At 37.3% G+C, this 12930-nt stretch overlaps 1 protein-coding gene across 1 annotated transcript in view; it reads left to right on the forward strand.

The window, feature by feature from the left end:
- KIF6 (kinesin family member 6) overlaps window positions 1-12930 on the forward strand; it is a 165257-nt gene extending 152327 nt beyond the window's left edge. Inside the window, exons 19-22 of the mRNA XM_068400006.1 lie at window positions 290-382; window positions 7560-7649; window positions 9626-9732; window positions 12858-12930. Coding sequence (XP_068256107.1) covers window positions 290-382; window positions 7560-7649; window positions 9626-9732; window positions 12858-12874 — 307 coding nt within the window. The 3' untranslated portion in view covers window positions 12875-12930. The remainder of the gene's footprint in view (window positions 1-289; window positions 383-7559; window positions 7650-9625; window positions 9733-12857) is intronic.

Raw genomic sequence — 12930 nt, forward strand, 5'->3', positions numbered from 1 at the left:
CTTGCATCTTGACCTATTTATATACCTGAGTTCCCTAAGAAACTCAAATCGGTGAACACATGCTGTTACATATTAAAAACCTGTAACTTGAGCTTAAAAATACTTGAACCAATCCTAAACACTTTTCTCTTTGTTCAGAGTGTTTGCCCAAGTGAAGGAAATACTGTGTGATTCAGACTCTGTGTTTCCTGAATGAGTCATTGCCTACCTTGTTATTGCTGAGACCTGTAGGCCAATATTAAGCACTCAAAAAATCCTATCCTACATAATTTTGTTTTTCAATCTAAACCCAGCAGGAAAAGCCAGAGATGGTTAGCTCACCAAATGCTGCAACCGTTTATCCCCAGTTTATCAAATCCTCGCAATATCTATCAGCTAACAGGTAAATTGGTCATTTTTCTTTTCCTTACTTACTTATCAGAAAATGCAGTTTTAGTGGAAGTGCAGTTCACCCTAATGCTTTTGTAAATATCACAAACACCACCTTTCCAGTTACAAGAGAAATGACTCTGTAGAAAATGAATTTTTATCAAATCAGTTATTTTGCAATCAGATTGAAGGTAGCTTATTGTAGCTCAGTTCTTTTGATTTGTTGGTCTTGGGACCTTGGAAACCTGTCACTAGGGACCCTATAACAGGTAAGAAAAGCAAACCTGTTATGAGTCAATTTTGCTATATGACTGTATCTCCTTTGGAATGTATTCAGGGGGGTGCAAACAAAAAAAAAATATTAAAAAATGATTTAATATATAGCCTAGATAGATTTGCTGTTGAAAAATGTCCTGGTGCTACATTTACGCAGCACATTATTCCACAATGATACTGCATTGGATATTGTAAAACACTGGTGCATCCTCTACAGTAGAAAAATGTAATCCTATTGGTTGTTTCATCATCAGTCATTTCTGATTTCAAAACCTCTAGTTTAAATTTGCAGTAATAGATCTTTCATAGCCTTCAAGCAAAGCAGAGTGCAGGAAAACATATGCCTGAATGCCTGAATGTGCAGGTTTCCATATTCATTGACAATAATGGAGGTGTCCTCTCCTTCCCTCTTCCTCTCTCCCTCCCCACATCTCTCTTGCTCTCTTTTTCTCCCTCTCTCTCTCCCTCCTTCTCATTATACAGCTAATCTTTCTCTGATGAGTGGCTTTATCTACAATTTTATAACAATACTCTGCATAAATGATGTTTCCTGCTTTGCAGCAAACATAATATATCCTACATACCATTAAATAAAGAATACTGTTTTTTCTTAAAACTGTAAAATATATTCTAATTTTTATTGTAAACTTTCATGTATCTATAGTAAAGGCATTTCCAAATATCTCAAACTGATGAAAACTGACTCTAGTCCTCTCTGCTTTTCTTCAATTCTTATTCTGTGTTCTCTCAAGACTTAGGCTCTATTTGCTTTGCAAATGACTGGCAGGTTTTAGGCCTAATCTGAGTTGTTCATTTCTGGTTTTAGGCTGAAGGTTACTTGTCCCACAGAAAAGCTGATGGAACAGAACATGAGAACAATTTTGGTCTAGCTTAGCATAGTCAGCCAAATTAGCTCAAGCAATCCATGACTGTCTCTCTCTTTAAATTTGTACTGAATTGAACTAAGGACCTCTTGCACAACCTCTCTGCCCTGTTGTTTTTGGGAACAACAATTTCCAGTTGGTGTGCTGATGCATTGCTCAGGAGAGTGAAGTCTTTTGCAGTCTAAGCTAGAATTAAAAAGAACATACGACAATGCCCAGGGCGCAATGGGAGACTGGCCTCCAGGAGTGGTGATTTCTCCTTCCCCAGCTCTAGCTCAGAAGCAAAATTGCATAACTGTTTTCTTAATAATTTTCTTTTAAAGGCCTTTACCATATGTGTTTATTACTGGAGGACAGGTCTCAGAAGAGTGTGTCTAGCATTTTGAATAGAAGTGGAGAAGGTGCCCGGTTGCTTTCAGCTGCCAAGCTTACTTCAGAGTCCTGTACTGCTCCACATGGTCTCTTGCAAAAAAATCATGTTCTTTATAATGAACAATTTCTCTGTGTCTAAGTAATGGACATATTGACTGGATGATCCTTGCATACATATCACAGACCCAGAACACTCATCTTCTTGAACTTAAATTGTAGAGGGAGTCAGGATGAATATAGTTTTGTTTTCCCATCTCTATCAATACTCTTGCAATGGTCTTTTGAAGTTAACTACTCTTTCCTCCTTAGAGTTCCAGAAAGTTGATCTTATTTTATGTTAGGCTGTTTAAACATATTTTACACAGGTACATTTCCAGTGTGATGTATATGGAAGTAGAAACACTATTTCTGCTTTTTGTGAGGCGGGAGCTGCAGGCTTAACATCCCACTGTGCATGAAAAATTACTTTTCCCCCTACTTGAGGCAATAACATTTTAGAGTAGAAGTTTCCAGTTTCACAGACTTTAAGAGTATAAAATGGTAGAATATTTATTTCCCAAGGATTTCCTTGACCCTAGTTGACGTGGGAACTTTACTTACCAGTTCCCATAATTGTGTAGGATGAGTCCAGGCTACAATTGCTCCTCTCGGTTACACAGTCCCAAGACACAAATGGCTCTTTGTTTCTAACTCACCTAGAAATCAACAATCTCTTTCTCTGAAATTATATTGCTATCTTCACCCAGCAGAATAACTGGTCACAAAAGCGGAAACTGACATAAAATATATGTGATATAATGTGCTGTAAATAAAACCTATTTCCAAGATGGAATTCAGTTCACAGGTGTGTTCAATAGATATAAGATCTAAAACTTAGTGGGCTACATGTCAGAAATCTAAGACTGCTGTTGACAGAGGAGGTATACAGTAAAACCATTCAGACAAACTCCTGAGTGTGAATGGATATAAATACAATCTTCAGGATTAGAAGTAATAAATTATCTATCTCAGCATACAAATGATACAGGTATATTCAGTAATCTTTCTTGAGATTTATATATGTGTTTGAACAAAATCTTTTTATCACCTTCTAGTGCATGATTCATGTGGATCGTTATTGTTTGACACACGTTAGTCATGTTACTAGACAAAATTAAGCCTTGGGTAGGGAATGTGATAGCCTCAAATTGTATTTTATATTACATCAATTTATAACTGAAATAACAGAGAAGGGAAGCTAGTAATCCTTTTGAGGCTTAAGAAGGATACACACATATAAAGGCACTTGACTCATGGCCAAACGTCTCTTTTTTAATTGAAAAAAAATGGCTGAATTGTTAAGTGTCTAAATGAGTCTGTGTTAATAAAAGAGTTGAACAGTGAGCATTTCTGCCTCAGTCAGGAAGGCTTGAAAGCCATTGGCTTGATCTTACTCCCACTAGAGTAAGAAGCAAAACACTGATTTCAGTGACCACGGAGCTGAAGTGGGGAACAGGGTGACATAAGGGTTATCAGTGGGTTTGGCATGAGAAAAAATATTTCTGCATAAGATAGGTAATTTCTTGAACTGGTTAATCACATTACCATATCTGATAAAATAGCTGAAACCAGTAGTTTGTATATTGTAGAGGCTTACTGACTCGGGCTCATTAACCTGTTGAGTAGATTCAGAAGGTTTCCAGACTATATTTATCTTTGCATATGTCTTTCATATGAAGGTTGCAGAAATATTAAATCTCATATGGTCTGAACATATTACTTAAAATGGAGAACTACTGTGCAAAGTGGAGAAAGAATGACCCATCTCTATTTCAGATAGAAAAGAGCCTAATCAGCAATCCTAGAGTCACAGTACAAAGAGAAAGGAAGAGGAACTTAAAATAATCATCAGGAAGTTATTTTATTCAAAAGGAATGCCTAATAAAATCCCTCAAACTTCAAACAGAATACCCTACTTGTCCATATTGTCTCTACCATGAGGCTATGGTGCTAACTGCAACTCATACTTTATGTACATTTATGTCTTTTAATGGGTACCTGTCAAGTCCGCAAAAAAAGTCTTAAAATGCATGTTGGGCTCAGCACTCCATGCCTGCTCCACTTCAGAATTCAAGCACAGTGTTTTGTTCATTCTCATATAGTCTTCTCCCACATTGACTTCCATTTAAGAAATTTATCAGATCCTTGTCTGTTCATGTTACTTCTCACATTGAATGTTTAATTTCACTGGTGTTGAACTGTTCTTCAATCAAGCAAATAGTGGATAGTTATTCAAATCTTCTAAAAAATTTAGCCTTTTTTTCCTTCCCTCAGAAAGAATGCATTCCTTTTTTAATTCAGTCAGATCTTTCTTAACCTCACTCATTCCCTTTTACTGAATCTCATTTGTGCTATTCCAGCAAGCCCCACAGTACACTCAATCTCAGACTCCTTGCCTTTCCAGCCTTTTCTTCAAGATCTTCCTGTTACTTTAGATTCCCTTGGAGACATTTTCAGATAACTCTTCATGTTCTCCAATGACTTTGGGCATCAGATTTTTTAACATTTATTGTTCTGGATTGCAGAATTTACTCTCTATATTAATGCTATCTGAAACAAGGGAAACATTTACATATTTTGCAGCATTTTCTGTCGTAATCATTTTTCATTCGTGCCAATTTTCCACAGTGTTATATGACGATAAAATATAATCTGGGAATAACATCATTAATTAATGACATTTCAAATGCTTTCACATTCTGTTAGTAACAATTTAACTTGAATGATTTATCTATGAATTTCCAAGTTAGGCCAAATTCGATTTTGTAACTAAAATGCTCAGATTTTAAGCAGCTTGAATCTTGCCTGCCTTTACACAGAACATCTGTTCCCCTCACGTCCAAGGCTCTGATGACTGGAGAACTGCAGCTGAGGTTTTTTTAACATTACAGAGGTTGCACACCCTCAAATTTTACACTTTCTGTTTTAATCTACCTGATTTTCCGCTTTTCTACAGCTGGCGAATCAAGCATTCATACCATGACACCCATCATCTCTCCAGCTCCTCTCCCTATGTGCTTGATGGAGCTGATCAGATAGATTCAGAATTAAAATGGGAATTATACATTGTCAAAAGAACCTGAATAATGTTAGAGCTTAGGAGCTAGGCAAAGAGACAGGACTTCTCACATTGTATGTCCATCTAAATCCAAAACTGTGATCCAGGAGTGCCTATTTACACATTTCACAAATGTTGGTTGGAAGGCACCCCGAGAGGTCTCTAGACCAACCTCTTGCTTGAAGAAGGACTATCCTCACACTAAATCAGGTCAGCTATGGTTTTGTCTGGCTTTGTTGAGCATCCTGAGATGTCCAGTCCTTCAGGCTTAACACACAGAGGGGGATCACTACCCCCACCCTGTGCTGTGATAATGACTTTCCATTACATTTACAGCAGTACTAGCAAATTTTCTCTTCTTATCACTGGAACAGCATCTAACACTCAAATGAAGGAGGAGGAGAGTCCTGGCTTCTGGGAACAGGCTAGGAGCGAGTTGCATCTAAGCGTACCACTGCACAGCAAAATTACACTCTTTCATCTTGTTATGATTCAATGTATCTTCCAATGCAATAGAAACATTATCAGAGCTTCAGTATAAAGGATGCAAATTATCCCCATACAGGCCATCCGTCTAGCCTAGGGATTAAAGAAATCTCTGGGATACGTAAAACATGGATTTGAGTTCTGCCAAGCTGGGGGACTCATTTGTTAGATTAGTGCTATAATTGTTAACCTCTTATATGGAAGCAGCACTCTGAGTCATTACAAAAAAATAGTTATAAGCTTCCTTATGAATTTCCTTAACTTGCAGAAGAGTTTTCATCCCACAGACAAAAATGTCTGGCTGTAATGCCACAGAGAGAGGGTAGGAGTTTAAGGTCCATCTCTGTGCACAGTGATGTTAATTTCCTGATTCTGGGCATCACCTCACTCAGTCTAAGTATTTTTTTTAATAATACTTAGGTGCCCAGCTCTCCGAGAGAACTCCAAGGCAAGTTTTGGCATATTGTCCTGGGTCCAGGAATCCACTTGAAAATGAGATCCCCAGAGGTCAAACCCTGCCACACCTGCAGTGTCTATTTTTTTTTTAATGGATCTGGATCTAAGTCCCATTTAAAATGGGGATTTAGCAATTTTGGAGAATAGTTTTCATTTAAATTAAATGGAAAAAAATAGTTCAAACATATAAACTACTCCAGCTTAAAATACTTAGCTGACTCACAGTATTATAAAATTATACATTCTGTTCATGGCACATAAAAAACAAAGAAGCTTATTTCAATGAAAAGAAAGCAATGAAAAATGATCACACTAAGTCACATTACCTTACATTTGTTGCAGGCTAAGAACAGAGTCATGGACAGTTGCTATGGTTCATTTGATGTGTAGTGATTTATTAAACCATGTTTATAGGACTTGGATGCCTAGGTATCTCAGGGCACAGACACAGAGACCTTTTAGAAACCTGAATTTAAGACCCTAAATCACTTAGTTTTTGAGAACTGCCAAATCGATGGAAAAAATGTTCAGGAAATCCTAAAGCAGAATTATGATACGAAGTTCACAGATACTGTTAAACTATATAGTCGGTAATAACATCACACATCCTTTCTAGCTCTTGTAATATGTAGGCATAATAAAGTACGGAATATTATTAACATTAAATATGATATTGCTTTAGTTGAATTAGGCTGAGTCTTGAGGTTATTTTAATCCATTTAGGCAAGCACGAATGGTATGTCACTTGAGGAGTTAAAGAGAAACATTCAGTAAACCTGGAGCTGTTCATTTGAAAATGACTTATACTCTTGGGCATAATATCTTCTGCAAAACTGAACCTGGCATAGTGTAATACATTAAAATTTTAGTAATAAATTTCTTTCCTTTTTCAAGTTCTCTGCCAGAAATATCAATTCATCAGCCAACAACGAACAAACTACTGCAGAGTTAGAAAAGCAAGAACTTGCCAATCCTGCCATCTACTGGAAAAATCCTAAAACTGAGTAATTCAGTGTTTCTACTCTAAGATTGGCACCAGATCCGGCAGCATACACAACCCCCGGGGAAAGGAGAGAGTCCCTAGACATCACATGGCAGAAAACTGCCTTCCTAGTGAAGAGGTTCCTTGATAACGGTATCTGGGGGGACAGGAATGCACAACAGCTGTTTGCAATATATTTGGCTATCATCAACAAGCCACATCCCAAAGTCCTCACTGAGTTTTTATCCAATCTCCCACTGATTTCGGTAATAATTTTGCCTGACTAAAGAAAGAATGGAAAATGAGCTAAGGCCTCACTTGGCTAATAGTAATTTTGGAAACTAAATATACCATTGCAAACTGTACATCAAATACATCAATGGGCTTTACAAGCCCTGCTTAGAAGGCAAATACTAAAGGTATGATGTTTATGAGCTTATTTGTCATTCTTTCGTAGCCACATTCTCTGCATAAACCTATCATCACATGGTTTCAACTGAAAATCCTTTTCCAGGAAACAAGTGCTTTATATAGATAAAAAAGTATTGGAAAACAGCTTCTTTGTAGTTACTTAGCACATATTAATATTTCCTCCACAAGGGCTATATTCTTTCCTTCATTTCTGCTCCCATTCCAGTTTTTCAGAGACCACAAGAGTCAGCCTTAATGAAGATTCAGCTGGGAAAAACAATTCAATCACTTCTAGTAACCCTACTTTAAAAACAAGGTAAGAAGCATACCTGGGCTATTCAGAGGAAAAAGCAAACCAGTAAGTAATATAATGCCTAGATAACCCTCTATCAATCTCCTTAACAGCAGACTCCTTGAAAAACAAAAATAAAACTGAAATTGCAGATTTTTCTCCAACTTCCACAACAGCACCAAAGCTGTCCCATAGCTTTACACTAAGTAGCTGCATTATCAGCATTAAAGAGGTGGTTTCTTGTTTGGCCTGAGGCTTTTTTCCCTATGAGCTTATGAAACCTCATGACTATGTCTTCTCAGCAAGAGAAAGAGACTCTGAAAGAGTAAATAAAAACATTTGAAAGGAAGAGAGATCAGAGTATGTAAGTATTGCAGAATGCAGGAACTACACAGACATTTTTTTCGTTATCATGATTTTGTCCTTAAAATATTTTGAATCTCCCTCCTACAAATTATTCTAGTAAAATAAAATTACACCAGCAGCCTGGGTGTGTCAGGCTTGGCAAAGGTTACATGTCATGTTTTCTCAAAAGAGGTACTGCTTTGTGAAAATTAGCTTAGCAGCTTCATAGAAACCACCTTTTTTTTTTTGACAGCTTCTCTATTTTTTGTAATGTGCTCATTTCCATGTTCTTTTCTCCCACTGAAACATCATGCCAAGTCAGTATACTTCCAGAAGTTACATTCTTATTGTGCTCAACCGTTCTGGCTATTAAGGCCCTTAGGAAAATATGGTTAAGTTACTATTTTTCCTACTGCATTAGTAAGAACAAATCACAAGGGGTTTTTTCTTTCATTTTCCAAAACAATCCATTTCTAGAACAGCAAAAAGCCATGGAAAATTTCATCCCCCAAAACTTAATGTTTTAAATTGCATTTGTGTTTAAGCAAAACAGAAGAAAAAGAGAAGCTAAAATGGAATTTAGACAGTACTTTCTCAAATATATTGTGTATTTTTTATTTTTTATATTGTTGCTAATCAAATGCAAATCAATAAAGGAATAGTCCTTTACTGTTGTTCTGAGATTGCCTTGTAAATTACATAAAAAAAGAGGTATTTTATTAAGTTCATAGTCATTTCTATATTTTTTTTCCATTTTGGTTCACTAATTCAGCAACTGGGGACTTAATTAGTAGCACAAGGACAAGGATATCAGACTTTTGTTAATGATGTCAGGCACAATTACATTGTACTGCAATAGTCAGTAAGGAACACTGGAAATAACTATAATTACAAAGGTAGGATAGGTAAAAAAAATGTTTCTCCCTTCAGTTCCACGTATCCTTCCATATTGTAATCTTTATCACTGTATTTCTCGTTTCACCATTAGTGCTTAATCTTTAAACAAGGCTAATGACACAGAGCCAAATTCTTAGCTTTCTTAGCTGATGAGAATAGCTTCATTGTACTACATCATGTACCACTGGAGGGTCTATCAAAAGCAGAGGTAGGTCAATGATTTAACTGCATAGATACAAGGTCTCAGCTGGGACTAGAGACTCAGCAGCACAAAGGAGTTGCGTCTGTCAGCAAATGTCATGAATGTCATGTGATTGTTTACTTCTATGTGTGTAAGAAAACTTAATTCCCTTACAGTAGGCAAAAATACTATTGATCGGTTCAAATAAATAGCAGCATTTTTTCCTGAAGCAAACACATGGCATAGTCACATCCTTCATTTCTTTGGTAAACTCACTATATTAGGCTTTTCCGCTTGGCAGTAAGTCTTTGATTCAGCAGTAAAATATTTTTAACCCTTTGTGAGAGGTTTTATAGCTGATAAGCATGTAGCCCTACCAAACTAAAGAGATATTGACTAATCTTAAGAATCAACATAAGAGCATTAAGAAGTCCTGAGTTTGATTCTCCTCTTAACTGTGCCATCTCTAACAATGTATATGGAGAACATAGTCCTCCATGCTGAAAAAAGAGAGGAGATAATGAATAGAAAAATAACCTTACTCAGTTGGGTCCACAAGTATACTTTCTTATTTCAGGACCACACCAAGTTCAAGTACATCTATTCGTCTGACTGGAGACAGCCAGGCTGATGCTGACATCCTAGCTTTCACTAAAGCAAGACAGAACATCCTGCAAAAGAAAGGTAAATCCTGCCAAAAAATAACAAGCCAAACCAAAATCTCCACTACAGCATTTTAAAGCCAAAGTAGCTTTAGTCCACATTTATACTGACGCAAATGAGAACTGATTCTGGTTTAAGTTATATTACATTATGTTCTCAGCCGCTTTAAACACTTGAGGTTCTTCACATGTATTTAGTTTAGTAGCTCAATGCTGCAGTGTAAAACTATGAAGGCTGTCTGTTTTTCTCAGCCACCATCAGTGAACCTTCGGGGTCAAGCATGTCTGTGCAGCCTGCACAGTGTATTTCTTTAGACTTAAGTAAATGCATTTGAATGGGGTTTCTTGATGATTAAAATACTTCCAAAATTTTCTGTATACATTTTCTTTAAACTCTCTGGCCTGGTTTTCACCTGGTACAAATTTAGCTGTAACAATTGACACCAATTAAAGATTACACAAATGATTGCACTGTACCCTATCTCATGAGGCAGACTGACCCACTGTGTCTAGCAGAGTATGCTCTTGACGGGTATTTCACTATATCAAGGTCTAGTGAAACTTTCTATGGGTATTTGTCACCAAATCAGGTGCTGAGAGCCATCATAGGTAGGCAATAAAGTTCACTCTGCAGTCTAGATAAGTAAAATTGACAGGAAGCAGAAAGCAATAAAAACACTTGGCACTGCAAGATAGCCTTCAAGTAATTCATCATGATAAAGAAAAATGACCCATTCTTTCTTTTTTTTTTTGAATAATAGTTTTTAGTGGTAGCAACCAATTAGAAGATGAAAGCAGTAGTGGTTACTGAAGCAATAACTTTCCATCAGCACTTGAGTGCTGATGACAGCACTATTCAGCAAGCTATCAGCACCTGGCAGGTGGTGTTAGCACTGTCACAAAGTGGGGTTTCAGTATCGCACTGCTTATCAGAAAACTGTCAGGTAAACACACGGTGGCTGAAAAAACAGTCTCCCTACACTCATCCAAAGCAAACACTTAACACACTTAGGCTTTGGGATCCCTTTTGTTTTTAGAAAAGCTGTTGTCATGTTTCTTCTGCAAATGAAATTAAGTTGAATTTATGGGCAGCTCACCAGAAGAAGGTTAGAGAAAAGTACCTTACAACAACATTTCAGGCCTTTAGAAGGTCCAAATCTGACTCATTCTGTGAAGTACAGTAATCTAACTAACAAGAGCACATCTTGTCCCGTGATCATCTCCTAAATCATACCATATCAGTAATGTCTCTCTCAAATGCCTTTTCCATCCTGATTATTTTTCAGCCACAGGCTATTACCTAGCATCATCCATCAGTTTCAGGAGGGACTAGGCATTATCAACATTGACAACTATTAGACCCCAAGTTATAAAAGGTATTCTTGCAGAACAAAGGACAGTCAACACTTTAAAATTGTTCTGAAGTTCAGTTAGACAAGATGAGCTACATGCTGCCCTAAGTAGCTGAAAAGGAATGGAGTAGCATTTGATCAGCCAGGCAGTGCAGGGCTGGATGACTCAACCCATCACTAAGCATAGGCAGGGGAACAAAAAGTAAAGAGGCTTCATAAGTACGACTGGCATATTACAAATGTGTAGGGACCTTATGTGTCATAGATACGAGACAGCTCAGCAGCAAGTTCTGAGAAGGATTTGGAGTCAACCTGGCAGATAAAAGAAGGCTTTTCTTCCTTGAATGCTCGTGAGGAAAGAGGAAACCTCACAGATTTGAAGGATGGAGCCACTGAGAGCAGGAACCATTGATCAAAAAAAGTTTATAAATTCTTATTTAGCAAGATTAAGGAGGGTAAAATCTATGAATTAGTACTACTAAGAAAGTACTTTGTGCTTCAGCACCATAGTGAAACCTGAGGGCATTTATGAGGTGCAGTGGTAGCCCTTCTAACTGGGAGAAGGAAATGGGCTGAGAGACTCCACTCTGCCCATGTCTGTGATGGTGTTATGTGTTCCCTTTTCCTGTGACCACATCACTCTCACCTGGCTTGTTGCTAGACTAAAAGGAGACAAGAGGCACAGTAACTGCTGTAGTGTTCGTGCATTGTTTACTATATGGAGTTTCTGACAACATTTGCAACCAAAGCAAAGGAGAATTGGAGGGTTTTCTTTTTGGGGGTGGGGACTTGGTTTTGTTTATAAAGAAAAACTATCAGATGTAAAATAGAGTTAAGCAGAGAGGAAGAGTAGAAGAACAAGGAATGTATTCTGACTGAATACTTTGGGGGAAAACGTTATGTTTTATCGGTCTCATGCAGAACTTTTCCTCAATGAATTTCAAACATATACAAAATAAGCCAGAGAGAAATGATTTGCCCAGAGCCACTAAGCTGTGTCAGACAGCTTCATATAGAAGCTAAGCGTGCTGAGTCACAGTTCAGTGCTCTGTTGTCTTCTTCCTAAACTCTCTTCAGCAGAGATGTTCAGTAAGCATTTCTGCTTTTGCATGCAAATGTGTTCACTCCCTGCATGATTATTACACACAGAGTGCCCTGCAGGAACCAACATGAGAAAGCATAGGTTCAGCTAAACCAAAGTCTGCTAGGCCTGAAAAATGTCAACATACTTACTGCTCTTTCCTTTATTGATCCTGACCCTTTCAAACTGTTATATCTTAAAAGCAAACTGAGGGCCCCACTTTGCATTAGCTGGGGAAAAAAAAAAAAAAAAGGATAAATGTGTGCAGAAGCCAACAGAGTGGTAAATAAGTTTCACAAACAGAAAGCACAGGAATGCTCAATATCCTTAGTGACACTAATGCAGGGGACAGAATGAGAAGTCTCAGTGAAGATTACCTCAGGGTTTGTAGGTCGTTACAATTTGCTTTCTAAACAGAGCGGAATTAAAGCAGGTACATTCACAGGGGCTTGCTGGGATTGTTAAAGCATTAATAAAACTTCATTGGAAAGCTTTTTGTAAAGGGCTACTCTGCAAACATGCTTTTGTTGCCTTGTTCAGTCTTGAGGTAGAGAAATGAAAATGCAGAAGAGTAAATTAATGATTTTTTTTGTCTTAAAAGTTTTAAATTAAAAGATTTTTTTTACTTTATTTTTTTTTTGGTTTGTGAAGTTCGTTTTAAAACTGACAACACAACCTGAAATATAGTCTAATGTATTCTTTATCTCCTTTCAGGCTTGGGGAACAAATGAAATTCTTGTTGCAGTCCACTGTTTCCTATTAAAGACCTTTATGCTTTCCCTTCCTC

Source organism: Nyctibius grandis, chromosome 1, assembly GCF_013368605.1.
Source record: "Nyctibius grandis isolate bNycGra1 chromosome 1, bNycGra1.pri, whole genome shotgun sequence".
NCBI lineage: Eukaryota > Metazoa > Chordata > Aves > Nyctibiiformes > Nyctibiidae > Nyctibius > Nyctibius grandis.